Source organism: Cynocephalus volans, chromosome 5 (assembly GCF_027409185.1).
Source record: "Cynocephalus volans isolate mCynVol1 chromosome 5, mCynVol1.pri, whole genome shotgun sequence".
In the NCBI taxonomy this organism is placed as follows: Eukaryota; Metazoa; Chordata; class Mammalia; order Dermoptera; family Cynocephalidae; genus Cynocephalus; species Cynocephalus volans.
In genome coordinates, this window is record NC_084464.1 from 150,851,531 (window position 1) to 150,878,182 (window position 26,652).

At 42.1% G+C, this 26,652-nt stretch overlaps 1 protein-coding gene across 2 annotated transcripts in view; it reads right to left on the reverse strand.

Moving 5' to 3' along the window:
• Window positions 1-8,084: 8,084 nt before the first annotated feature.
• SYNE1 (spectrin repeat containing nuclear envelope protein 1) overlaps window positions 8,085-26,652 on the reverse strand; it is a 422,354-nt gene continuing 403,786 nt past the window's right edge. For both annotated transcript variants that reach the window (XM_063096991.1, XM_063096992.1), the window contains 8 exons: window positions 26,505-26,631; window positions 25,720-25,931; window positions 23,234-23,434; window positions 21,568-21,696; window positions 19,584-19,796; window positions 18,436-18,528; window positions 16,995-17,053; window positions 8,085-9,002 (listed from right to left, as the gene is read on the reverse strand). In XM_063096991.1, coding sequence (XP_062953061.1) covers window positions 8,762-9,002; window positions 16,995-17,053; window positions 18,436-18,528; window positions 19,584-19,796; window positions 21,568-21,696; window positions 23,234-23,434; window positions 25,720-25,931; window positions 26,505-26,631 — 1,275 coding nt within the window. In that variant the 3' untranslated portion in view covers window positions 8,085-8,761. The remainder of the gene's footprint in view (window positions 9,003-16,994; window positions 17,054-18,435; window positions 18,529-19,583; window positions 19,797-21,567; window positions 21,697-23,233; window positions 23,435-25,719; window positions 25,932-26,504; window positions 26,632-26,652) is intronic.

The window sequence follows — 26,652 nt, forward strand, 5'->3', positions numbered from 1 at the left end:
TATTCTTGTTTTCATTTTTAAGCCTGACTTCCTTGGAGTTGCCTGTCTGCATAGCTTCGTGGTTATCCAGTGACTGAGCAGAGACTGTGCTCCAACACCCCGAGCCAGTAAGGCTTCTATCCTCTGCCGAACGATCTGTGTGTGGATAGGGGAGCACATCTGATTTCCAGGTCATTTTCAAGTTTGACCCAACTTTTTACTGGGCCCCTTGTGATCTCCTGTGCACATGCATGTAGCCCTCAGGGTCAGACGGGAGCTCAGATACCTTGGACACTCTCTGATCTCCTCAATGCATGTTTGCAGCCTCAGCCAGGAATATGTTTGGCACAACCACAACCTCAAGCTAGCAGAGCTGTTGGACCTGCATGTGCCTCCACCAAAGCAAGTGAGCTGCTGCAACCACAGCAGCAAAGAGGTGAGTCCTCATGACCCGCCCTGTTCTGGTGCTGTCCAAACTGAGGGTGGGGGATGGGAGCAGCCCCAGGCAAGAACACCACAAATTCACACTGTACTTACCCGAAGTTCAGCGGTTTTCCAAGCATAAAAATTTCAGATTGTTGTATGCCTTTGGTCAATTTGCAGAGTGGTAAAATGGTTTTTGTCAACTTTGCTGAGCTTTATAGTTGCTTTTTGAAGCGAGGATTTACCAATCTCCTCACTGGGCTGTAGCTAGAAACCTCCCATCTCTACACACCCTGTCAGTCCCTTATAGCCTTTCTCAGAACACCAAGGGACAGAGTTGTCTTATATGTGCCATGTGTTATTTCCAGTAATCAGCAAGCTTTTGAGAGAATATTTAGCAATCAATGGGACTTCTCAGTCTATCATTGGAGTATGTCGAGTGAGAATGCCTGACAGGGGCTGACTCAACTTTCCCTGGCTCAAGGTCACATCTCCAGAGGTATATTCTTAAGCCTTTGGGGAACTTGAAATCCAGAATCACCATGTTTAGATTTGCTTCTCCCAAAATAGAGAATTATGCCTCGGGGAAGCAAATTTTCATAACTCTCAATATTTGGAGTATGTGTTAAGGAACTAGTTTAAGTTCACATGCATGGTAGCTTACAATTGCAATGTTTGTAAATACCACCAAAAGAATAAAGACAGGGGTAGAGATGTTCATTCAAGATAGAGATAAACTGTTTAAGTGAACTGCCTGTAGATAACGTGGTGCACCTGGTTAAAGGTAAGGGTGGGAGAATTCCCTACAACAGGAAGCACCTCTGCATTGACCAAAAGTTGTTGAAGAGGGTCGTCAGCAGATGGAATGATCTTTGGTTTTCCCTTCTACCCTGAGACACAAACAGATGCACGCTCACTCATACACACAAGAGAACCATTTATTGAGTGCCTCAATATGTCTGGTACTTGCTTTATGCCATTTCTAGATAATCCTGACAGCTACCTCATGAGGGTAGATGTGTTATTATCCTTATTTTACAGATGAGGAAACTGAGGCCTAACAGTTAAGTAACTTTCTGAAGGCCAGAAATCTCATGACGGCAGACATGGGATTAGTCTTCCTGACTTTAAACATGAGTAGTAAGAAGTATCACTTTGAGATCCTAGGAGTTACTGAATGTCTCAGAGTACATATGAAATTTCTCTCAAGGACCACAGAAAATGTTAATTTTGCATTTAAATGAGCTTTCATATTTTATGAGTAGAAAAAAAATCACATGACCTTTTAAGGTGAAATGTGACTTTTCAAAGAAATATGGCATCTAGGGCAGGATGTTTAGTGCTCTGTTCTGGAGAAATGTGTTTGCTCTTCCTGCTGGGTGGCCCTTGGATAGGAGAGTTTGAGGAGCATTTCTTCCACCATCGTTCCTGGCACTTAGTGGGAGCCAGTGCTCTTGGTTTCTGGGGTTGGACCAGGCATCTTTCCTGCCCCTGGTTCCTACCAGAAGTGGCAGGCCAGTGAAGAGTGATTTTCCTCTGCACCTTGGCACCAGGCAGAGCTCTATTTCTAGCTGGTGACCTGAGACCTTGAAGCTGGAGGAGTGGAACCCTCACCAGCGGCAGGGCCTGTTTCAGAGTCTCAGAGCACCTGGGCCAGGCTCCATGTCCACTCCCAACCCCCTTGCCACAAGACCATCTCTTACCTTATGGCCCGGGAACAGGACCTTGGCCATAGCCAAGGCACTTGGCATCCGTGCAGAACTGACAAAATAGTAGCTTTCATCCTAACTAGATGAAAGCAAAACAAATAAAATAAAATGAAATGGGAGCAAGAAAGCATTTGGGCAAACACTTTAACGAGTAATTTTGAAACTGGGTGGGATAACTCAGTGGCCAGGCCAGGCTGGCAGCAGGGAAGGCACTCCAAAGTAGCCGACTGTGGCCCCTCTGCCAAGAGACAGCAGTCGGGTGACACTGCAAACTTGGTGCACTGCTGGGTCTGCTGCAGCTCTGTGACCTGTCATTGCTGCCTATTCATTGAGAAATCAATAATTGTGGGAAAGGCCAGCGAAAGGTTTGTGGGCTGGGAAACATTTTTATGGGCTGACTGAATTTTCCAGTGCACCCCAGACTCAGTGGAGGTTAAGCTGTAAAGATTCCTGAGTATTTCCACATTTACGACCAGAAAGAACATGTTTTGGTACCCAGGTCCCCAGACCACAGTCTGGGGGAGGGGAAGGGAAGGATGCAGGTGGCAGTAGGGACCATGCCACCGCCTCCGGGAGCAGCTTGTGTGGTGCCCAGTCCCTCCAGGATGCCAGATGCAGACCAGTTTCTGAGGCTCAATCATAGCAAAATAGAGGGAAAGGCTGAAAGTGCTGAAATTAAAGCCTCTAGATGCTTCACTAAGAACAGATTACAAACTCTAGAATAAACTATCCATTAATTTATCTCTTAATTTATTATTAAATAGTTCAAAACACCCCTTACCAATCCTTACAATCCAATCCACTCTCAAATGCTAAAGAAATGTGTCTAAGAAAAACATCAAGCAGGTTTATAAAAAGAGGAGGTTTGGATAGAGAAGCTCAGTTACTTGGCAATGTTGGTACCAACTGGTTTTAGCCCTAGATCACAAGAACCTGAGTCTAGGCAGGAGAAAGATCTGAACCCAAAAAGGACAGAACCCAAGGCGGCTCCAGATTTCTTCCTATGGAAAAAGCAGCTAAGCTTTGGCCAAGGTATAAAAAGCAGTGGAAAGGCTCTGTCAGAGAGCTTAAAGCACTAGGGAGATTTTTTCATCTATTTTCTGTGCCTGCACAGAGGCAGAAAGATAAGATAGATGTCCTTTCCAATTTCCTGTGTCCCGTTTGCAGTGAAGTGTCCCAGCTGGTGAGTTCCCCCAATTCCCCAGCCCCCAGCTCCTCTGTGATACTGGAGACTCAAGATTTTAGCAGCTGCCTCAGGGGGTTGTTTAGGCCTCTGGAGTACAGCAAAGACCACCAAGAGAAGAAAGTGCTCGATGACGCCCCCAAGGAAATGATACCAGGACCTCATCAAGCCAAAATCCTGAACAAGCAAGGTTGATCACCTGCCAAACCATGTCACCATCCTGGTCCCAGACTTCCCATTTCCACTGAGCTGTGGAAAGCCACGTGAGCACTTACTTTGCCAATAGGAAGTATGCAGCTCTGCCGAGGTGCTAGAACCCTCCAATTCCTGATGTCAGCACCAGCAGCTGAGGGAACAGTCAGGGGCGCTGAGCCAGGAGGTGCCCTAACCAGGAAACAAACAGCACAAGCTAGGAGGAGCCAAAGGACTTGCAGAACCCTCCGTGCAGGTTTCTCACGAGGGAAGATGCCATCTCCGTTCCAAATACAAGCGTTAAAGCCCTGCCCCCACGACCCTCCAACAGAATAATAATAAAAAAAAGGCTGAGGAGGAAGAAAGACAGGAGTGAGAGAGAGGGAGATAGAAGGAAAGGAAGGAAGGAAGGGAAAGAAAGAAAAGAATGAATTCTTTATGGATGACACAAGCATTTTCAGGGAAGGACCTCAAATAGCAGTCAGATCAAGGTATGGGAGAGTTGATCTGGGTGCTGAGCTGACCCAGCGGGATGCACTCCGAGAAATCTCTCAGGAGAAAGGAGTCGAAACCACTGCTGTAAATTTAGGAAGGGTATGAGGAAAAGGAGGTTCTCGTGTCCACTGTGGGTGGAAGTGTCAATCATTACAGCTTTTTCGAAAAGTTACCTGGCAGAATTTCTTAAAATTTAGAATGAACATATCTTTTGATTCAGTAATACCGCCTTGAACAATTCATCTTAGAGAAATAGAAACAGCACTACAAAAAGATATACATGCATCTATGTATAAGAATGTTCATTGCAGCTTTGCTTAGTAGCAAACACCTGGAAGAAAACAACTGCTGAAAACATGATACTGAGATATCCAAAGCAGCGAAGACGAACTGCTTATGTACAGACGCTCCTCGACTTATGATGGGGCTACTTCCTGTTAAACCCATCCTAAGTCCAAAATAGCATCTGTTCAAAATGCATTTAGTGCCCTGATAAACCCATTCCAAAGTAGAAAAACTGAAAGCCGAACCATCATAAATCAGGGACCACAAATATTAATGTCTGTGGAATACTAAGTGAAAAGTGAAAGTTACAGAATAAGAAAAATAGATCCAATTTTTAAAAACATATATGTATGTTGTTTGAATAAGAAAGTCAAATGGCATAGAAAGGTAACATAAAATTGGGCAGTGGTCGAGACAGGAAACTCAATTTTTCTTTAGAAAACAAGAGAATTTTTTGTAATTAATTTCATTTTTTTTTTAACAATTAACCTCTAAAATAGACATATACAGAGAGAAAGAAATGGGGCTTGTCCTAAGATGTATTAAAATTTATAATAAAGTAACAAATATACTATAGTAGTATATTAATAGTTATAATACATATTTATATTTATATTTGTATTATTTATTATATATTTATAAATTATAAAAAGGTATTTCTATATTATATAAATATATGAATTATCATTATAATCTGTTATACTATATACCACTATAATTAAAACAGCAACAGCCAGATAGATCAACAGCACAGGATAGAGTCCAGAATAAAAATCCAGATTTACTAGGGCATTTCAAACAGTTCATGGAAAGATTCATATTATCCTTTAATTCTATTTTTCCATGAACTCTTTGAAGAACCCTCGTGCATGGAAGCATATCATTTGACGAAGCTGACATTATGAGTTGGTGGGGGAGGAAGGGAGACCTGCTTCCATCGCCTGCCACTGTGGCCCAAACATGGGGAAATCCGGGGCAGGTGGCGGCCAGGAAGACCAGCTCCAAAGCTGAATGTGGCACATTCCAAACAAGTTTCCAGGGGCTACTCATGCTGCTGATCCAGAGCCACACTTTGAAAAAGCACTTGATCACTTGCATCCCTACAGTTTTGGGTCAACCTGTACACCCCAGAAGGAGGCGTGGTGCAGGGGATGGGAGGTGGACTGTACTGGGTTCCTGCCAGAAAATGTGGTTTGGGGTTGGCTGCCTGGCATGGCTGTCAATGTCAGCAGCTGCTTGATATCATCATTTTCGGAGCCCAAAGACTGCCTCAAGAATGTGTCTGGAAGGATTTAGGCCTGCACCCAGAATGCACATCTGCGAGGCCCTGATCTCACTGTTCAGCAGGAAATCTGGATTTCTTCTTGACCACCAATGGCATCAAATTCATTCATCTGTGGCACAGCTTACAAGGGACTTTCTTCTCCTGATATAATTGTGGTTTTCAAATTCAGTTATGTTCCCACACCTGTATTAGGTAACAGGTTAATAAATTCACACGGCTGATTCATTTGTCTGTGACCTTCGTATTTGAGAAAGATGACAAGTGGCTTCCTCTGCTCCCCAGATTAAATAGTCCTCATGCTCAGCTTGTGTTACAGCATATTGCCCGGATTTTCCTTAGCCATTCTCAACTTTCCAACCTCCTTGGGCTGCAGGAGATGCCCCCAATTCACCCTGTCCTTTTACTTATTCTTGTCCTTTACTTTTTTTTTTTTTTACTTTGTTTTTGTCCTCATCTGAATGAGGTGACCTCTCTGTGGTAGTTCCCAATGGATTCCTGGTGGATATTTTAAAACTCCAAGGGAGAGAAGCCAGGAACTGCAGAGTAAAAATCATTTCTTTTCAGTTTCGTTACCTCTGGGTTACTTTAGGTATGACAATCAGCCTTAGTTATTACAATGCATTATTAAATCTAAAATTGAAATGACCACTGTCAGTGCAACACCCCCTCTCAACACCCAAATTAACTTCATAGTGCTGCACATGACTAAGCAGGAAATTGTCCCCATGCTTGTAAAACCACTCCGCCTGCCTCCATGTCCACAGTGAATACTCATTCCCTTCAAAAATGCATCCCACTACCACATAAACCCAGTGACCAAGAAATTAAAGGAGAGAAAATTTGCTCACAGAAAACAAAGACAGATCTAATGGACTTAACCTCCTTTTTTCTCTCCTAAATTAGATATTGTTTCCATTGAGTTCCCTTCTCATTTCTTCATTTACCTTCATCTGTGTCAGGACACAACAAGTACAGGGAAATACGATTCCTCTGTATGTCAAAGGCCCCATGATGACTGCTTTTAATGAGTAATTAAACAAGAAGTTGTGAGGTCCTAGCTGAGACTTGACTCTCCCTGCAGGAGCCTGCAGCAGTGCCTGGCCCAGCGTAGACCTATTTGGCTTACACGGAGAATATTTTAATTCCCATACAGTTCCCTATGGACAGTTGGCAATGGTCATGGTGAACTTAAAAGCACAGAGCAAGGAACCCATCCACTGAGCTGCTCTCAGGACCACCCACCCCAGCTCCTTGGAGGCCCTGCTTTTCTGTCTCATAAATTATCTTGCTTCACAGTCCTTTGCTTTACGATCTCTTACATGGTTTGCCATTAAGGTTTTGTAGCTTTAATTTCTTAGTATCTGGCCCCAGGGGGTAGGCTGTAAATCAGTTTAGCCTGGAATCCCCCGCCCCCTGTGCCTCTCAGCCCTCAGCTTGCTGAATCTCCCACATGAGCCTCTTGCAGGTGCAGCTTCACACTCCTCACCAGAACAAGGGAAGCTACTGCCACCACGTTTTCCAGGAGGCACATTCCTGCTCCTCAGGTATAGTTTCCCTAAAAGCCTTTCAATCCTCCCTGGATTGTTTATTAAGTCACTACTTTTAGTTTCAAACTCTCTATTTCTCCATCTTAGCTTTATGGATTCTCTTTTTGTTCACCATTTTTATTTCCTGTTTGCTTCTGCAAATCTCATCACCAACATGCTGTAAACCTGACCCTTCCCACCCTTCTTGGTCAGTCGATGGCTTCTTTGCCCATGACTTTCCCACGCCCTGACTCCCCCCCACCCGACTTGGGACATCATTCCTTCCCCCTAGACCACAGCAGGGCTCCTGACGGTCCTTCCTACAAAGATGGGAGCCTCTTTAACAGCCATCAGTGACTTTAATCCTCTTAATATTTAAAAACCCCGTGCCTTCCATGAAGCCTCTGATGAAGCATCTTGTCTCTCTTTGCCGAGGTAGCTCCTGGATGCCAGTGAGGATGCTCCTGACATGACCCCATGCCCCTCCCTCAGAAGGCACCTGTGACTGTGAAGGCCCTGGGCAGAGGCCCTGGACTCATCTGTGGCTGGCATGGCCCTTGTTAGTAGACTGGTCGAACTATCACCCAGGGAAAGCCATGTGGCTGTTGTCTACCCCTGGGATGAAATGGAGAAAGGGCCTCAGACACAGGATCCTAAGAGGCTCTTGCAATTGTGCAAAAGGAGAAAAGGGTATGAAAGATGTCAAGAAGTGGGAATTCATGAGATTTGATCATGGAAGAGACAGGGAAAAAGGAATCACCCAGGGGTACAAATACATACTACCACTAATCCTCCTTTTCTTTTAATATGTAACTCGCAGTTATGTTCCAGCTTCATTCATTCTACAAAAAAGGTAATGTAGGTTGCATTCTCATCAGTGCCTGCTTAGTAATGAAATTTAGAGTCATTTCTTTAGGGGTTAAAACAAAACAAAACAAAACACACAGACAAGATATTTTACAGTATCTATAATAAATGCAAAGAAATCAATACAAACAAAACTTGGCTTTAGCAAACTGTACATACATAAATATCTTTTTTACTATAACATTCAACTCTTCTTTTTTCACATAAAGCCTTCCATGATCTTATTTATTACATCTAGTTTTTCTTTATACCTTTAAAAAAAGTGCCTTTAGATTTACAGCTTATGCTTCTAAAGCAAAGGTTAGAATATCATGCCCCAAAGGAAAACAAGGTTAAAAAGGGAGCTGCCATATAAGCTCTTAAAAATTGTATGTTACAGGTTCTAAAGTCTCTCCAGCACTGGTTGGTTGGTAGATTGTACGATACTGACATGGCGCTTGGGAGGGTCATTCATTGGTTGGATGGAGCAGCACCACAGGAAAGCTGCCCAGACAGTCTGCTGACGTCCTTGCCTGTGCACAGAATGGGCCGAAAGTCCAGAATTCACCAGTCCAGGGAACTTTGGAGGTTCTCACTTGATCTTTTTAGTGCTAAGGCTCAGAGTCTCAAACATGATTTCTTCTAAACCTTCTGTCATCTATTCACTCTCCTGCCATCGTTTATCTTCCACCTCCAAAGCCATGATAAGGAGGAAAGATAAAGCTGCCACTCCGAGGTCTTTTGCTGAGACTAAGGTCCTCTTTTTGATCGTTTGGGATTGCTTTTGGCCTGATCCTCCTTATACGACCAGCTCTTCTGCAGGTGGCATCTGCTTGGTTCAGAGCGGAGGAGGGCCATTTGTGTATCTGAGCATGGGGTGGAATGACCGGGCAAAATTGTTGGACAGGGCACAACTGTAGTCTTCCTCTGATCGTGGGACCAGGCAGGCGAGCCCGATGAGGAGCAGCAGGAGAAGCTGAAGGGGAAGAGCGGCTCGGAGGACTCGGGACAGGAAGGCTCGGCCGGACCGAGCTGGCCGAGGCTCAGAAGGGGAGGAATCGGAGCCACCTTTTGTGGACCTGAGAGAAGAATCAACATAAAGAACTCAGATAACTCAACTATTGGATGGATGCTGCTTTTTGCTTCCACACCTTCCTAGCAGCTAAAGGGCCATGCCAAACACAACCCAACTTGGCAATTAGCTGCCAGTTTTCTGCAGCATGCCCAGGCCATTTCCCCACCGCCAAATGAAGAGTTGTTGGAAATGGCACTGACAAAAAATAAACATGTAGTCAGTCACCTAAAGGTAACTAATTGGGTTCAAATTCCACTCCTTTTATCCCTTAATTTAGTAAAACATTTTTCATCAACAAAGATAATTGCTCTACACACGTTCTACTACCGTAAATTAAGTAGATCCAGGATAATTAAAATCTGGATGTTTGATGAAGTACATTTTTGGTTTAAGAATATCAGCCACATTGTCAGGCAAAATTAGTTGCTGTCAGAATCACACAAAGTTTCCCACCTAGTCATCCTGATATGCCGATATCCATGCGGCAAAATAAAAACAGTCGCAGTCATTTTGCACAGAGCCACAAAAGCTCAATTAATCTTAGAGGATGCCTGGTTTCATCTTGCACTGAATCAGCACCTGGCCCTGGCCCTGACATTAGTGGATTCCCAAGCTGCAGGAGCAAGGAACAGCCGTGGACCCGGCTACACAATACTGGTGTTGAATGACGTAGAGTCTAGGCTGATCTTATCCCCCGTTCTGTGACTTTGTGAAACTGACACCATTTTTCTGAAGAGGACAGATTGTCATTTTGAAGGTCCTTTCTAGACTCAACGTTTTGAATTTTCCCATTTCACTTTTATCTTCCTTTTAAATAGTGCACTAGAGTTTAAGCACAAATTTCAGAATATGTAAGAAATATTGCCGGTGAAATATCGAATATGGAAGTAGGTTCTAAGCAGGGTGCTCCTGTTTTTGATTTTTTTTTTTTTTTTTTTTTTTTTTTTTGGTGAGCAACCATTAATGTTTTGTTTGGTTACTAGTGAAAAGATGAAGAAAGAGATGTTATTGACAAGAGGCATTTTGGGTACACCCACATTCACACGACACTGCCTGAGCAAGAATAGATATATCAAAGAGACACATTTGTGCACACTAGTGTGACTTCTCTGATGGTTTTAATATCACTAGGGGTAAGGGCATAGAACGTGAGGCTCTTGCAGAAATCTGAAGGTGTAAAAACTGTATTGGGAACTCTGTAGGGCTGCCTGATAAACAAACACTATGATTGTAGTTCCCCTATTAGGTGTTCATTTTTGAAGACAGATGACCGCAATACCATTGGGGGATCAGCGGAGGCTCCAAAGAAAATAAATGTTAAAATAAAAAAAACATATAATTCCCTTAAAAGGGAACAGAGGGACTACTCAAAGTTCTTTCATTAAACCATCAAAGAAAGATAGCAGAGAAACAAATCGCTTCTGTGGAAGCCCCAACGAGCCGAGCAGCACAGCACACTGTGTTTCTGGTATGGTTCTTGCAGTGTAATGAGAAAACAAATGACTGGCCTAAACAGAAACCTTGTTCTTTTCTGAAGTCTACAACAAGCAGCAGTGTAACCCTGAACAGCTTCCTACACCTCCACATGCCAACTTCTTCATCAGCTTCTTCAAAATAGAATAGATGGCCTTCCAACTTTGAAGTTCCAAGTTTTAGTCTTACATGCTTTATGTCTTCTACTGATTTGTCAGTGTAAACAGTCTCCCAGCTGAGAGGCCACAAGAGTTCAATCCCCACCTAGTGGTCAAACTGATTAACTGCCCTGATGCTAAGACCAGAGTTATTCTCAATAAGCTGCATAGAAAAAAAAAAAAATGTGTATTTTGTGAAAATATAGTAGAGCATAAAAGAAATATGTCTATACCTTATGAATGGCAGGGGGAAATAGGAACTTCTCTAGTGATCTAAGTATAAAATATTCATGTTGAGACAGGGCCTTAGAGAGTATACACACCACCTCCTAATTCTGTAGATAAGTAGCTAAGGATAGTTAATATTTCTTCTAATCGCTAGGCAACACTCTAAGCTTCTATCTTGGGTTCTCTCATTTAATCCGCCAAAAGTCCTCTGAGGTGTGTACTTTTTATCTTCATTTTATAAATGATAAAAAGGCGGCTCAGACAAGTAAATGACTGGCTCTAGCTAACACAGCCAACAAGTGGCAGAAGTAAGATTTTAACCCTGGGATTTTAGCTACCGGAACTTGGACTCTCCACATAGGGGAAATGACTTGCCCCAAATCTCACAACTAAAGTTACAGATCTACAGGAGCTCAGGGTTCCAAAATCCCTGCTCGCCACACTCCATACCATTCAATGTTTGTTGGCTGGTGAAATGAATGATGGTCACGCAGGTCATATTTATGTCACAGGTATCTCACATGTAGAAGTTAAGAAGAGAATATTTGAATCCTAAAATATTTGGAAGCAAGTGGTTTCCTCCTGTCTAAAACAATGCTTCCAGTATAAAGCCTCACAGTATCACACTGATCTTCAAATCAGTGTACGGACACGAGGGCATTTTGTTTTGAGGCAGTTATATAGTCACGTGCAAGTGAATTAATCTCTCTGGTCTTTGTTTTTCTCCTTTGCAAATATGAGTGGTGCATTAATATCTTAAAATTGTGTTGGCTCTGACAGTTTATGATTCACTGGTTTGCCTTAAAGGGCCTTGAGAAGGATGGGATAGCTACCCACAAACTCCGGATTGAATTTTTCTTCAATATATCCTTCCCTTGACTTGAAAATATGCCCTGTTGAAAACTCTCACTACCTGTAGCTGGATGAGTTATAACAGGAGAACAGAAGAGAGCTCCACATTTCCTCAGTATTAAATATATATATATATATCAATATATATATTTTATATATTGATATATATATATATATTTATATACTGACCCATTTTCGTTAAGAGACATTTAAAGACTTTAGTGATAGGCAGATTTATGCCTATTACTGATAATATAATCTCGCAGAGCCCAATAGCCCCTTTGTCAATTATTAGCTTCTTTCAGCAATTCCACCAAAGATCAAGATTAAAACAAGGGCTGAACATTGACTAGATCATTCCTGAGAAAGACTGGAAAGGTCACCATTTTGGGAATATGGGCACATATGTTACAGAGTCTGTTGAAGGACATGGCACATTTAACAGCATCAGAGCATTCTTTATTAAAATTTAATTGGTGCATGACTTCTAATGTTGAAGAATGCCAACCTAGGGAGATGTAATGGGCTAAGATGAGGACAAAGAGAACACAGAGTACCTTAGTGACCATCTGTGCAGTTGACTGCCCCTGAAGATGCCCAATCTATCTACTGAGAAAGATGCCCACCCCCTTGGGGTAATTACCAGAGTTTCAACATGCCCAAAGTTGCCTCTTCTGCAGGGTGAAACTGTTCGGAGATTTTAGTACCAATAGTTTAATTATACTAGGGTGAAAGAGCACTTTTAATATTTATCTACAGCCCTAAACTCATCTAAGTTTCAAAGGTCTTGGGAAATTTGATAAAAGAAAGAACAAAGGCAGCTTGATCAGTAGCCACTGGTGGTTCTCCACTGGCCTTTTTACGTACAGGTATGCCAGTTTAGATTGTGTTCATACAGGAAAAATTGAATGTGTGAATTTACTCAAGGAACTTAATCAATGGAGATAGTTCAGGTAATTGTGTGCAGAAAAAAGCGTGTTTGTTATCTACAAGTGAATATTTATTTTTCTTACTCCTCTCACTCCTTCAAATTTCTGGGTAAATAAATGCCTAGGAGTTGTTTCATCTCTGTCCTAAAACCCATACACAATGGTGAGGGAAGGAAAATAAGGGGGGGAAGAAATACACAACACACCACACAAAAGAACATGTCTATGACCAAGAGATGCGAGAAGTCTGAATACTGTGCATGTACAGTGTGACTCACTTTGAAAATTCTACATAATCAAGGAAAATAAAACGAGTTAATTCTGTGCATACATTATTTGAAGCCAAGTGAAAAAAAACTTTCAAGTCATTTTGTTATTTGTTTGCTAACACTGGCAGTAAAGCAACAGGAATTCATTGTGTAGAAATATCTATGTTGTCTATGATCTTATTGTGTGCTCTTATGTGACTGGTCTTTGAAACCCATTGCTTCTTGGATATGTGATTCAAAAGACAAGTTTCCAGAATCAATTTAGGACTCCAATCTCTTATTTCATACTGAGCATTCTGGCTGGTCCTAAGCTACCTTAGGCAGCCTATGGTGTCCCAAGCCCTGGAGCAATTGTTCCCCACCAATACCCCTTCAGAAGGGTGGCATGGTTAACAAGGTAGGGTTCAGAGGCAGGTGACACCTGGGCTCAAATACCATATCTCTGCACCTCTAATTCCCAGTGCCTCATCTATAAGTTGGGGGATACAGCCATGTCATGGGGTGCTTGAGAAGGATTAATAGTATGGTGCTTGGAACATATAAGTACTAAATAAATGTCAGCAACAAATCATTATTATCTGTGTAATTATACTAGAGTGTGCTGACTTATACCCTGGGGGTTGGCTGGATCCAGCCTTTTCTCCCAGGGAGACATTTCTTATTTATTAATAGTGCTTCTAAAGATGTGATAGATTTCCCAAACTTCATGACTTGTTCCACATAAACACCGGGAAGGCCTACCTCAAAACTGCAAAAGAGAAACCTGTTGGAGCCTTCCTCTACAGCTGTCCTTGGGGATGGGTGGCCAGCCGTGTTAGGAGGGAGGCTGCTTTATGCTCAGGCTCTTTGAATGCTTCGACTAAATAGTTCCCCAGAGTAGAATCTGGCAGAAAAGACTTGAAAACAAATTCCACAAGAAACTGAATAGTGTTTATAGTAAGGTCCCAGTGTATATGCAAAAGAGCCGCTGCACTTGCTTAAATATATTTGACTACCTTGAACACATTTTAAAATGAGGTCTCTTTTCCCTCCTCTTCAGGGTTTCAGCCAGTCATTTGCTGCTTCTCATTCCTTCTTAGTTCTCTGTGCAGAAGGTACCAGAGACCAAAGGTGTCCAGGGCAATTTTGCATTTTATAATTCCAATTAGAATGAAGTCATCAATTCATTCTATGCAGACTACAGAGCAACTGTTCCTTTGACTTGCTGGAAATTGGAATGAAATCCTCCCATTTGTTAACTTCATCTCGTCTACGTAGAGTTTTGAAGAGTTATTGGTGATAGAGTAAGAAAATTTTAAGTCAAATGTAAGAAAAAAGTACCACCTGGGCTATCATAAGCATTGCATTGAAAGCATCCTTCTAAAATATGTTTAATCTTGGGCCGAGCCGGTGGCGCACTCGGTAGCGTGCTGCGCTAGCAGCGCGGCGACGCTCCCGCCACGGGTTCGGATCCTATATAGGAATGGCCGGTGCACTCACTGACTGAGTGCCGGTCACGAAAAAGACAAAAAAAAAAAAAAATAAAATAAAATATGTTTAATCTCAAACAAAAATCATGAATATAGTTATTATGAATGTATGCACAGATTTTTTTCAAATATTTATAATTTTAAAAGTGCTGAGGAACTCCTTGTAATTGATTTAGGGAATCTCTAGATTCTGATATGTTGCAAATCTTTTAATGGCAGGAGGCATATTGCACCAATTTCGTGGGCCAAGGGCTTAAACACAGTAGGTGTTCAGCAAGTACTGGCATCAATCCATACGTAAGTTTCGAATATTATGTATGAAGACATAGAATTGGCACCATCAGATTAAACTAAAACATGAGGGTACTTCAAAAGTTCATGGAAAAATGGAATTAAAAGATAATACAAATCCTTCCATGAAGTTTTGGAAATAGCCTCGTATGTAACAGGCAAGTATTGTTAATATTTGACATTAAACAACAAAAGGCATATAAGTAACCCCTCCCTACACTCCCTCCAAACTACTATCTAGTTTCTCCCAACTCAGTCTCTTCCCCATCTCAGAAAGGACACATATCTAAAATTTTCCTGCTGCAGACTGCTGGGGACAACACTCTAAACTCTTTGCTCTCCTGCAGTAGCCTTTCAAATTTGCTGGACCAGTGCAAGATCAAACACATGCTTCTCAAGTCTCTGTGTAAAGGAACACCAAGCCAGCCCAGATTGTGAGTGAAGTTCAATCTGCTCCCACAGGCTCTGCACTTCCTTGTCGGGGTTGGGTGCACACCTGACAGAGGAGTCAATAGTGTGTTCAGCCACAAGCTGTCTGGCAAGTGTTTGATGAAGTTTGCATTCAAATGAAGGTTATCTGGATTCTACTCCCTCCTGAATAGCAAAGTGAACACGGCGCTGAATGCTCAGAGAGATGTTCTTCGACAGTGCTGGACAGAGCAGAGCTGAAAGGCGGCCTTGTGGGTGTCCCAGCCACAAAGCCCTGTTAGGAAGCACGTGTAAGCAAAGGCTGCCCTAAGAAATGATGCCTTTGACATGTTCAGACCATCTGTGTAGCTGTCTGAAATAATGGGGGGAGCAGGTAAATGCGATATTTGGGAACCAAAGACTGATGTCTATTGGTGTTGCATAATGACACAACAGCTTTTTCCCTTCTCATCGCTGTCATTTGTGTCAACCAAAGAATTGATCTCTGGTGTCCTCAAAGGAATGTTATGGGGAGATTCTTCAACTCTGTTCATGACACACCAGCAATTTGTGAGGAGAAGGTGGACTGTATAACACAATGATCTGTTTTTATAGTATGTGATTGTTTTTTCTTGCAGGGGGCTAAGAAAACATCGGAGAACCTGCAGATGTCCACCTTTATCTTCAAAAGTCCCTGTGAGTCTTTCTCTGTATTTCATGATTGCTATTTTGTAATGCATAGGAAAAAAAAAAAAAAACCCGCAAAATTGTCTTTAAACCAAACCAAAATGAAAGAAAAAAGAAACATAGTAAATGGAGACTTAAAACCAGAAAGCATACCAAAATACGTTCTGCCTTTACTTCAGCTGAGTGGGAGCGACCAAATAAAATAGCCAGTGCTTTCAGCACACAGCTGGGAAACTAACACTACTACTCAGGGCTGTTTACAGTTCTACATTTCTTCATCCCCACCCTCCTTCCAGGAATTTAGATTCCTGCTCAGTGGTGATAAGTTTCCAGAGGGGCAAACTACTTTAACAGGGAACTGCTTGGGACTGGAATGAAAAATCAGCTCCGAGGACAGCATTTTCATTTTGAAAAAGTTGTCTGGGGGACACGAACTGATTAGCAGAAGGGCAGAGGAGCACAGACATCACACCAACAACAGAGAAGGCAAGCACTGCTAACTGCAGAAAGGAGGGCGTGTAGGAGGCAGGGCGTGAAGCTCAGAGTGGCAGCTATGGGTCGCTCTTGCGAGGCAGCGGGGCAGGGACACTGGCTGCTCTTGGTTCCAGAGGGACAGAGCTTGCCAAGGGTCAGAAAGGTGAGGGGCTGAGTGTGCTGGCTGGAGAAAAAGTTTAGGATCGGCAGGAGAGAGAAGGTGCTTATAAATTTTCAATGAAGAACACCAAATTAGGACTTGCCATTTTGAGGATCCAAAACCCACAATCTGGATAAAACATGAAAATAAAATAAAAAGCAGGGGATGTTAGTACATTTTATTCAGATTTGTGGGTTCTGTGAATGATAAAATAGTTCATTGATCTATTACCTGTCTTATTTTAAAATCTAGAAATAAAGAGGATGATAAAAGTCTGCCATGAATCAAACAGCAATTGTGTTACCAGGTGTGTCAAATCCCTATGGACATACGGAATACCGTCTGATGAAAAGTACCAGATGGGCTATGGATAGTTCAACAACATTTTGGTGGGATCCACAAATTTAGGCTCTGAGATTTACTTGTACCTTTCCTTTAGAAACGTCTCTTCCAATTGATTAGGAAAGAGTGTGGACTGAAACGTGTAATTTCTCAACTACCTAGAGGCAGACCAGATATAGGCCTACCTAAGTCATGGACAATTTTCATCATCCTCTTAGGATTCTAGAACAGTGTGGAAACCAGGAGAATAAGGTACCTGCTATGTGGACTGCTGACAGAGGGTCCAGGCTGTGAGAGACTACATTTGCCTCGTGGCTGTTTGCAATGAACAGGGGGTAAAGAAAGAAGAATGTTCAGTCCAGGCAAATAAAGACAAGCTACTGATGAAAATTGAACTAAAAGGGCAGCAAAGGAAAAATAAATCAAATGAAACAATCAGTACCCACGAATTAAGGAAACTGGCTTTTCTTCTGTTGAAAAAGTGAAATAACTTGACATCTATATTATCAGTCATTGAAGAAATGTAATATATGATTCTGGAGTCCACACCACAGTGGACATATTTTCCCCCAATTTTCAAGGTAGAAACACAAATGATTCTATCCTCCTCAAGGGTCTCTGTATATTTACTTATAATAAATATAACATTCACTATGCCAAACCATGCATTTCAAAGATACTTTGCATAGTGTTTTCATCTTTTAGAACATCGAAACAATATTAAAATTCCTGGTAGATCAAAAATAACAATGGTAATATGAGATTGCTCTTTGCAGTGATGACACCCAAGTTAAATAAGGGCTAAAATTTGACTCAAAAAGCCAGTATTCCTTCACATTCTTAAACTAGGATCTATAGGAAACTAGTGAATGTAGGGGAAAAAAAAAATCCTGAAAAAGATAACACATTTATTGGCATAGAACGTAAGTGTTTATAACAGCAAAAAAGTACAAATAAAATCAATACTTCTAAAAACTAAGGAAAAATGGGATGAATATAATCATAAAGCTGGACAAAAAAAGTAACAAAACAGAAAACAAGCTTCTAATTACACAGAGAAATCAAGGTATAGAGGGTAGCAGGGGCCAAATTTCTCTTTCCATCTTCATTGTGTTCCAGTGATGCAGCCCCCACCACAGGCCTTGCGGGTGAGTCAGCCTGAGTTGGTGCCACTTTAGGGGCAACACAATGGCCATAACCCTTCAGGACTACCACTCAGGAGTGTCTCTGCTCAAGAGTCAACAGAACTTCCTCTCGTCTTATCGATTCCGTGGTCTTATAAGATGCCCCGGTTTTGTCCACTGCTGGCTGAGGCACTCCTGTGAGTGGCAGCCCACTTTTATTTAGGTGGACATGGCAGTGGTGGTTTGAAGGAAGGAGCCACCAAAGGGACAAATGAGCACCATTCTAGAAATGGCCATTTGCACAAGAAAAGTAATTGTTCTCCCTGCATACCAGCCACACGTTGAGCCCTGATTCTTTTGAAACACAAAACTGCTCTTCCATTCTCGGGTACATGCTGGGAGGGCACGCAGCAGGGCTGAGGAATTAGCACTAGTCTGTGTGACAGTCCTCTTTTCTACGGGGACTCCTGCTCTGCAGGGGGAGAGCCTGTGGACCCTGCAGTAGGTACAAATACTGTCGCTCCCCAGTGTTCCCTCCCATGGGCTGAGTGAAAATGACCAGTGGAAAGTTACCGTTCTCTGTCTGTTCGGGGTGCTTCTTCCTGATGTGGGACTCACAGATCCCGAGGTGTCCAGATCATCAGCAGAAGACCAGGAAGACAAATCCTACGTGGGAAAACGATTCGTTTAACAACTCCACGTCCCAGAGCCATGGAGGCTCTGTAATACACAGCATATTCCCTGTGCCCCCTATTCCTATCACCCCTACATCCCCACCACAAAAATTAAACCATTTCTTTGGGGAAAATGGGACCACACAACTACAAGAAGAACAGGACCTAATTCTTCTAGTGCATTGGGATTTCTTGGCTGTAAGTTTGGCCCTTCTGGAACATATGGCTCTAGCTTTGTTACTGCTACATTTCGCCTGCAGTTTTACTGTTTCTTAGTGAACGATGCACAGGGTGGTATCAGCTTGGGAAGTGAGAAGTTTGCCTTACAGTTGCAGGCTACTCAGACGGGTGAGAAGCCAATTCACCTGGGTCAGACACAGAGGATAGTCAACCAGGAATCTGCCTTTTAGTCTCAGGGAAATCGTGTTATTTCTGGCACTGCTGCTATTCAAAGCAGAATGTTCTTCTGCATGATTACAGAAGGGCAATGTGCGTTTATGCTAGGATTTCACAACTGAATGTCTGAAATATGACCGAGCATTGCTGTACCTGCAAATACATTTCTCAAAACCAACAGAAGTACCAAGATGCAGCAGATTTAAGAACAAAATATTTTTTAAGAAAATGAGCAGAGGATAATTGTCTATGAATTAATTGCTGTATATGTAAGGAGAATTCATGCCTTCCAGGTGTTGAGTACAAACTCATATGCAACAACTGGTTTGTCCTATGATGGCTGTGTAACGGAAGATGTGTGAATTCTTAAACAAGTAGGGTGAAACAGAACGCCACCGTACTGGTGGGGACAGGGTTGGTAACAATTACAAAAGATCTTCTGGATTTAACAGAATCACAAGCAGTGTCCTATTATAAAAGTTTGCGAGTCTGCCTTTTTATTTTGAGACAGGACTTGTAACAGCAGTTACTGAAAGTGGACACTCGATTCAGACAAGTACTATAGTTGAGGTCTTTCTAAAATGGATGAAGATGGTGCTTCTTTGGTTTCCTGAAAGAAATGCTACACAGCAACATCTGTTTAGAGCTTACCTGCTGACTGCTTGCTATGTCTAATAACTTCTCCAGTTCCTTGATATGGTGACTGACCTCCTTCAAGAGAAGTTTGAGCCGATTTCCAATAACGTGGACTTTTTCTTTGGCTTCTAAACAGTCTGTGCCTTCGGCATTCACCAGTAGTTGGCAAGACATGTCTTGCAGAGAGGCTACCTTGAGTTGGGACTCCAATAGCTCATGCCTTATTTGCTATGTATATAACAAGAAATATTTTTCTAAGGATTTCGGTAATTGAAGAAAGTTCCAAAAGTGTAGCATGACATCATTTTAACTTAGTGGACAATTATATCTGAGCAGCAAAATGTGGAGCTCACACATGAAAGGAAGCAGCAGCCCATGGCAGAGGAACTGGGGGCCTGTGTGCTAATTCTGCCTCTGCCGAAAACATCCTATAAGACTCCTGTACCTCTGTGATAGCAGTTTTCTCATTTGACCCCTGGTCCACAGCAGTATAATTGGAGGATTTAAATTGGTTAATGTATGATAGAGCTTGGATGGGTTGTCCGTCCAAAACTCATGTGGAAATCTGATCCCCAGTGTGGGAGTGTTGGGAGCTGTTTTAGTCATGGGGGCAGATTCCCTCATGAATAGACTAATGCTCTCCCTGGGGGTTGGGGGTAGTGAGTGAGATCTCGCGTGCTATTAGTTCCCACAAGAGCTGGTTGTTTAAAAAGACCCTGGCACCTCCTCTCTCTCTCACTTCCTCTCGTCATGTGATCTGCTTGTACCCGTGGCTGCCTGCCGTTTTCTACCATGAATAAAAGCAGCCTGAGACCCGCATCAGATGCAGCTGTCCTAGAATTGTGAGCCAAATAAACCTCTATTCTTTATAAATTACCAGTCTCAGGTATTCTATTATAGCAACACAAAAAACGGACTAATGAAATGTATGTGAAAGTGCTTAAAGTATAAAGTATTGTGCAAATGAGACGTAAGATGTCAAAAGTAAAACATTAGCATCTAAATATAGCAAAACTCAATCCAAATCATTCACAGCTTAATGCCAGAAGTCAAAGTCTAGTAAAAATGCGGTTGCATAGCTATTTCCTTTTGTTTTTGTTTTTGGTGGCTGGCTGGTAAGGGGAACCGAACCCTTGACCTTGTTACAGGGCTGTGCTCTAACCAGCTGAGCTAACCAGCCAGCCCTCCTTTCAATTTCTAAGCCCTTTATGGTATTGAATTAAAAGCTACCAATTCTGCAGCTTAGGTTAGTAAGTGTTAAATGTTAAGACATAACATTTAAAAAATACAGAAAGCTACAAAATGCAAAACATTTTCTCCTAATGGGGCTCAAATATGCCTCCTTTCTTCTATGAAGTCACTTAAATAAGCTGCACGTTATATTGTCTAAAGATCCTTGTATAAAAATCTACACAGTAAATTTCCTTTTGAATTTAGTATTAGAAAAAAGTTTCTTGCACCTTGAGAACTGGTATGTTTTCTTTTCATCAGATAATAAAAATAAATTAACTCATTGTTTTTCCCAGATTTCTGTTTTAGCTTTCAGAAAACTTGTTGCTAAGGTTCATGTTTAATCTGGTATATTTAATTCCTCTTAAAAAGATTTGACTGTCTCTCTTTTAATAATTTTAATGCACTTTTACTCTAAGTCATCAAATATACTTTTGAGACATAGATGTAACATGTAAAGTTTAAATTAAAAATGAGCGTAATTCACTAAAAAGCTGCCTTAATAAACATAAGCTAATTAAGATTAAGGATATCTAAGATTTTTACCATTGAGCAATGACTTTAGAGCCAGATTCGAAAGCTAGCTAGATGTGCTCTTCTATGCCCATGTTTGCTTCACAAAGACTAAAAACTGTTGAGTTAAAAAAGTGTAAATTAGAGACTATAACACAAGAGGTAAAAACAAAATTACCATCTACATTCATTTTCTGTAAATGAAATGCAACCCTGAAAAAAATAACTGGAGGCTGCCAGAGTTCACACATCTTACCACGAGCTGTTTGTGATGGTCCTGAAGTGTGTCTGCGTCAAAAGTAGAATCAATAGGGGCAATTTCATTTTTCCTTCTGTCAATGTTTTCCAGCATAAGAAGCAAACCGTGGCTCATCTCATGGAAATCCTACCAATAACATGTGGGGCATAAAATAACTGTAGATACTACGTTTTTCTTACCCTGACAGCTTAAATTTCCATTCTTTCCAATTGCTACCACTGGCAAACATACATTGGTTTTTAAGGTCACACACACAACTCCTTTCTGAGGAAGGCACCAGTGCTGTTGTCATGACTAGACCATGAGTTCATGTTCTTACCAAAAGCATCTGATTTATTACTTGGGGGAAAATGTAGACATAGGGAGAATTGGCATCAAAATATTTAATTTCTGAAAGAAAGGAAGTGCTGATATATTGTTGAGAAGAAAGCAACTCCGCTCCTTTCTCTTCTCTGTGTACTCAAATCTTTCCATCTTTTAAGGCCTAGGCCCAAACCTATATCCCCTTCTTTCATCCATGCATCCACTCATTTATTTAACACACAGTTACTGAAGATCCCCTGTGTATAAGGGGCTGCACTAGGAGAGGATGCAGAGGTGAGATGATAGCTTGGGAACTTGCTTTCAAGGAGCTACTACTCTTGGGGCACATATTACCCCGGAGAGTAGGCTTTGGACCCTTCAAAGGCTTCCTGTGGAGCCTAGAACATGCTCCAGATTCCTGGCCAGGAACTACAAGGCCCCGTGTGATCTGGTTGCTGACCACCTCCCCAGTTTTTCTTATCACTCGCTGCCTTGCTGACTACACTCTGGTCACACTGGTCTCTTTTCTGTTCTTAGAGACACCAAGCCCTTTCCTGCTTCTGGGACTGCCCACTTCTTATACATCCTTCATAGCAACATCCTTCCAGTGTCAGCTCAAAGATCCATAGAACTTCCCCGACCATTTTCTAAAGTGGCTTTTTTCTCAGTTACTTTTTTTTGGGGCAGATGGCCAGTTGTGGGGATATGAGCCCTTGACCCTGGTATAATAACACTGTGCTCTAACCAACTGAGCCAGCCCTATCAGTTACTCTCATTATCCACATCTGGAAGCATCTTGGTTATCTATTTACTTGCATTTTATTTATTTTCTCCTCCCCAACAAATGTAGAGACCATGCTGTATCCTGGTGGCTTAGCACCATCTCTGTCACACACTGGACACTCAGCAGATAATTATAGTATAAATATATGAGGATACTTCTGAAAGTTCATGGAAAAATAGAACTGAAAGATAACCTTGCCATGAACTTTTTGAAATATCCTAGCATGAATAAATATTTGTAATGTTCACTTTGATGCTTGAGAAATGTCTGCCAATGTGCCCAGTAAATAGTTGTTAAATGAATGAATGAGACAAATGAATAAATCAAGGAAGGAATGGCAGGACTGAGATAAACTTGGGGAATAGTCTCAGAGGGACAGAAGATGGGGTCTCGAGGTCTGAAACCTAGTCACATGTAAAAATTCTCCAGTAGCATGAGAAGTGTGGGCATAAAGTTATCCCTCATTCAAATACTGACTTTGGGGAGCAATGGCATCCCTCAAGTAACCATGCTAAATCAAATCGCAGATGCAGCTAAACTGTTAATGTTTGGCCCCACTGCCCAAAGCCCTCTCACCTGACACTGCATCAGCGCATCCTGCAGCAGACACCGCCACTCTTCCAGCAAAGAGCACACCCGATCCCAGCGCCCATTCATCTGGGACAAGCGGTCCTGCAGGTCCCGGCTCTCCTTGCTGTCGGCCTGGGTGAACTCAGGACTGCAGAGATTGATGGAGAGGATGATGGCTTTGCGGTGGTCCACAGCTTTCTGAAGCTCCTGAGAAGAGAAAGGAGAACAATCAAACAAGGACAATAACAAAAAACCACTAAAAATAAGAAGTAGTTTAAGACTCTTGAAAATGTCTCACTCAAACAATAAGATGCATTATTTAAACTGGCCTTAAGAGGATGGCTAGGTAAGAGATGGCAGGTGCACACCACCGAGAGCTATGCTGGCGTTAGAAGAAACGGAATAGATGTACAACATGGATGGATTTTAAGAAAGTATGGCATAGAACGAAAAAGTCAGAAACAGAATGATATGTGGAACACAATAGCATAAGTAATGTACACACACAAAAATCCACATTTTTCAAGAATACACAGGAACAAAAAATGCCCATTAAATATTTCAGAATGACTGTCATGGGTTTGAGGAACGGGAATAATAAAACGGTATGGGGAAAAGAATAAATAAAGTAAACAGGAGCCTTTCAGGGAGCAACGATGACCCTGTGCAATGAACTAATTAACTCACCCCTCTGCACAGAAGTTCAACCATAACAAAAGAATACAAAAGCCTGGCTCCAGTAATTTTGAGCAGCAGGATACCCGCTTTTCTTTTTTCCTAGTGTAATAGTCCCAGTTCACTACATCAATTCAAACTTGCATGCATAAGAATGAAGTGGCAAGCTTGTTAAGAAAACAGATTCCGGGGCCCTGAGCTGCAGAAGTTCTGAATTTGCAGGCATAGTGAACCACAGGCTGAAAGCACTGCTGTGTCACAGGCCACATTTTTGTGCATTTCCAAAAAATCCGAAACTCAATCCCAAGAACTTGAGCAACATAATCGTATATTAATAGTATCTGGTATTGTTTAAACATCCCCAGCTCAAGTTACAGTGAGGGATCCTGGAAGTCACATCTACCCAGGTTGCACTTTCTTATAATTTTTTACTAGTTCCATCATTTTCCCAACTTTTCTTAATTTTTACTTCTCAATAGGTTATTAACATGCTGTAGTATAAATTCAACCACAAAGATAGCACAAGGAAAGAAATATTGTGGAGAATACTGGATTATTGCACAAATGGATTCACAGAAAGCACAGGTAGGAAGGATCAGGAAGGGCTGTGGAGGAGGGTTGCTTTTTCTTGTCATGCAGTCTATTTCCCTGCCCTAATCTTGCTGAAGTCTCAGACCCTGGCCAGCATTTACTTCATCAACTTTTAAAGAAATGTGCTTATAATGCAACACTGTCTTACTAGAGTCGTTTAAGGACCCTACATAAAAATGCATTTCATATTGCAGATACTGTAAATTGAATCTCCAGTAATTTGTTCTGAGATTCATGGGGCTGGTGAGGAGATCTTTCTATAAAGATGCAACTTTGTAGAGACTCACTTCTCTCTTTGAAAATTTAAAAGCAAAACAATACAAACGACCAAGAGCAAACCACCAAAACATCACCCCCCCCACTCAAAAGCATATACTAAAACCATAGAAACACAAAGGCAGCACCCTTAATCCCCGAGCCCAGACAGCCTGGTGGCGACATTCTGAGGAGGAGCACATCTTGATATTCTCCACACAAAAAAACAGGTCCTAAAGAGTTTTAAAAAGAAACTGAGCTCTCAGCTCACAGGATGCTTACAACAGTATCCACATATTAATGCATTTTAGTAGCTGGGCTAAGGAGGGTTTTAAAGATCTAGAGCTGGATACTAAACTTATCTTGTGTACTATACTTACCCAGGCCCAAATCAAATGCAATTGTCAGGTATTTCACCACAATTACCCTACAGTATGGTTTTGTTTTATTCATTACAGGAAAAATATCACTTCTGCCACTACTATAATCAATTTCAAAAGTTTCGCTGATTTTCAGAGGGTTGAATGATTTCTTTAGGTCTCCCACAAATTCATGCAGAAACAATCTAGGAAAGGATTTCTCTCCAGCTCTAGATACGGACTTGCAGGGCCCTGGTGAAACCTATTTGTATTTCCCTTACAAAGAGGATAAATAGGTCCTAGAGGTGCCTGGACGTTGCATGAAACTTTTATCAGTCATTTCCTAAAATGCCAATTTATTCAATTAAATGTGATTATTGACATGGTGGATAATTCCACACTACGGTCCAGCTTTCTGCCCTCCAAAGCCATCGTCACGACACACTCGCATTTGCGATGGCTGGGGGACGAGAGGGCATTCTTCAGTTTCGTTGGGCGCCTTCCCTGCTGCCAAGTAAGAGTAAAGCAGCCAGAACTGGAGGTTTCAGCTGGACAGGCAGGACACGTGACGGCTTTCTGCTTGGCCACCGTGGGAAAGGCAGGGGCAGCTACCTTGAGCTTTTTGATTTGGAGCTCGATGGTTTGGATGTCGGTGCTGAGCTGCAGCCGCTGCAGCTGCTCCAGCTCCTCCTCCGCCTCCCCCAGCCAGGCCCAGATGTCGTTCAGGTCCAAGTTGAACTGCTGCCACTTCTGGAGGTTCTGCTTCATCCTCAGCTCCTTGCTCAGGGCCTGGGCCTGGATGAGCTCCCATCGGTCGATCACCCCTGGCATGACATGCACAGAATAGTAAGGGTTTTTTCCTCTGCAGATGACGTTTAGGAAATGCTTTAAACGTACATCAGTGGCTCACTTCAAATGGCAGCAGAAAACAAGGTAATTCTGCAGGGCATTTCTGCTGTTGTCATCTGGAAATCACAGCTCAATGGGTACAAGAGCTGTGTTTTTCCTATTTGCATTTCTAATGATGATAAAGTAAAAAAATATAGCTACATAGGATTTCACAGTGTAAAGAGCTCTATGAAGTAATAAGCAGCATGTCTGTGCATAAAGATATTATTCAATCCTTGGCCCTTTCTACAGAGGGACTGTGAGAGCACACATACAGAATGCCTGACGACATATGTTAGACACAGTGCATGAAATAAGTGCAATGTGGGGGAAAGCCACCAGACACTGTCCTCCTCCTTCTGCTGACGCAGGAGATTATCATCCCATGGAGAAGAGTACTCAGGAGAGAACAGTGCAGAAGGAGGCTAAGCCCCTGGTGAAACTCAGGTGTAACAAAGTACTTCGGGATCTTCCAGTTCAGTCTCTCTTGTACCAAACACCCCACCTACCAGCTGTCTGGGTTTCGGTGCTGTTCAGGTTTACGAAGCCAGGAAAGCTGGCTTCTTCCTCCCTCAGCTTGTGTTCCAGTCTCTTCACTGAGTCTATACTGCCGCTGCATTCGCCCAGCAGCTTCATCTGTGTAGACATAAAGAACAG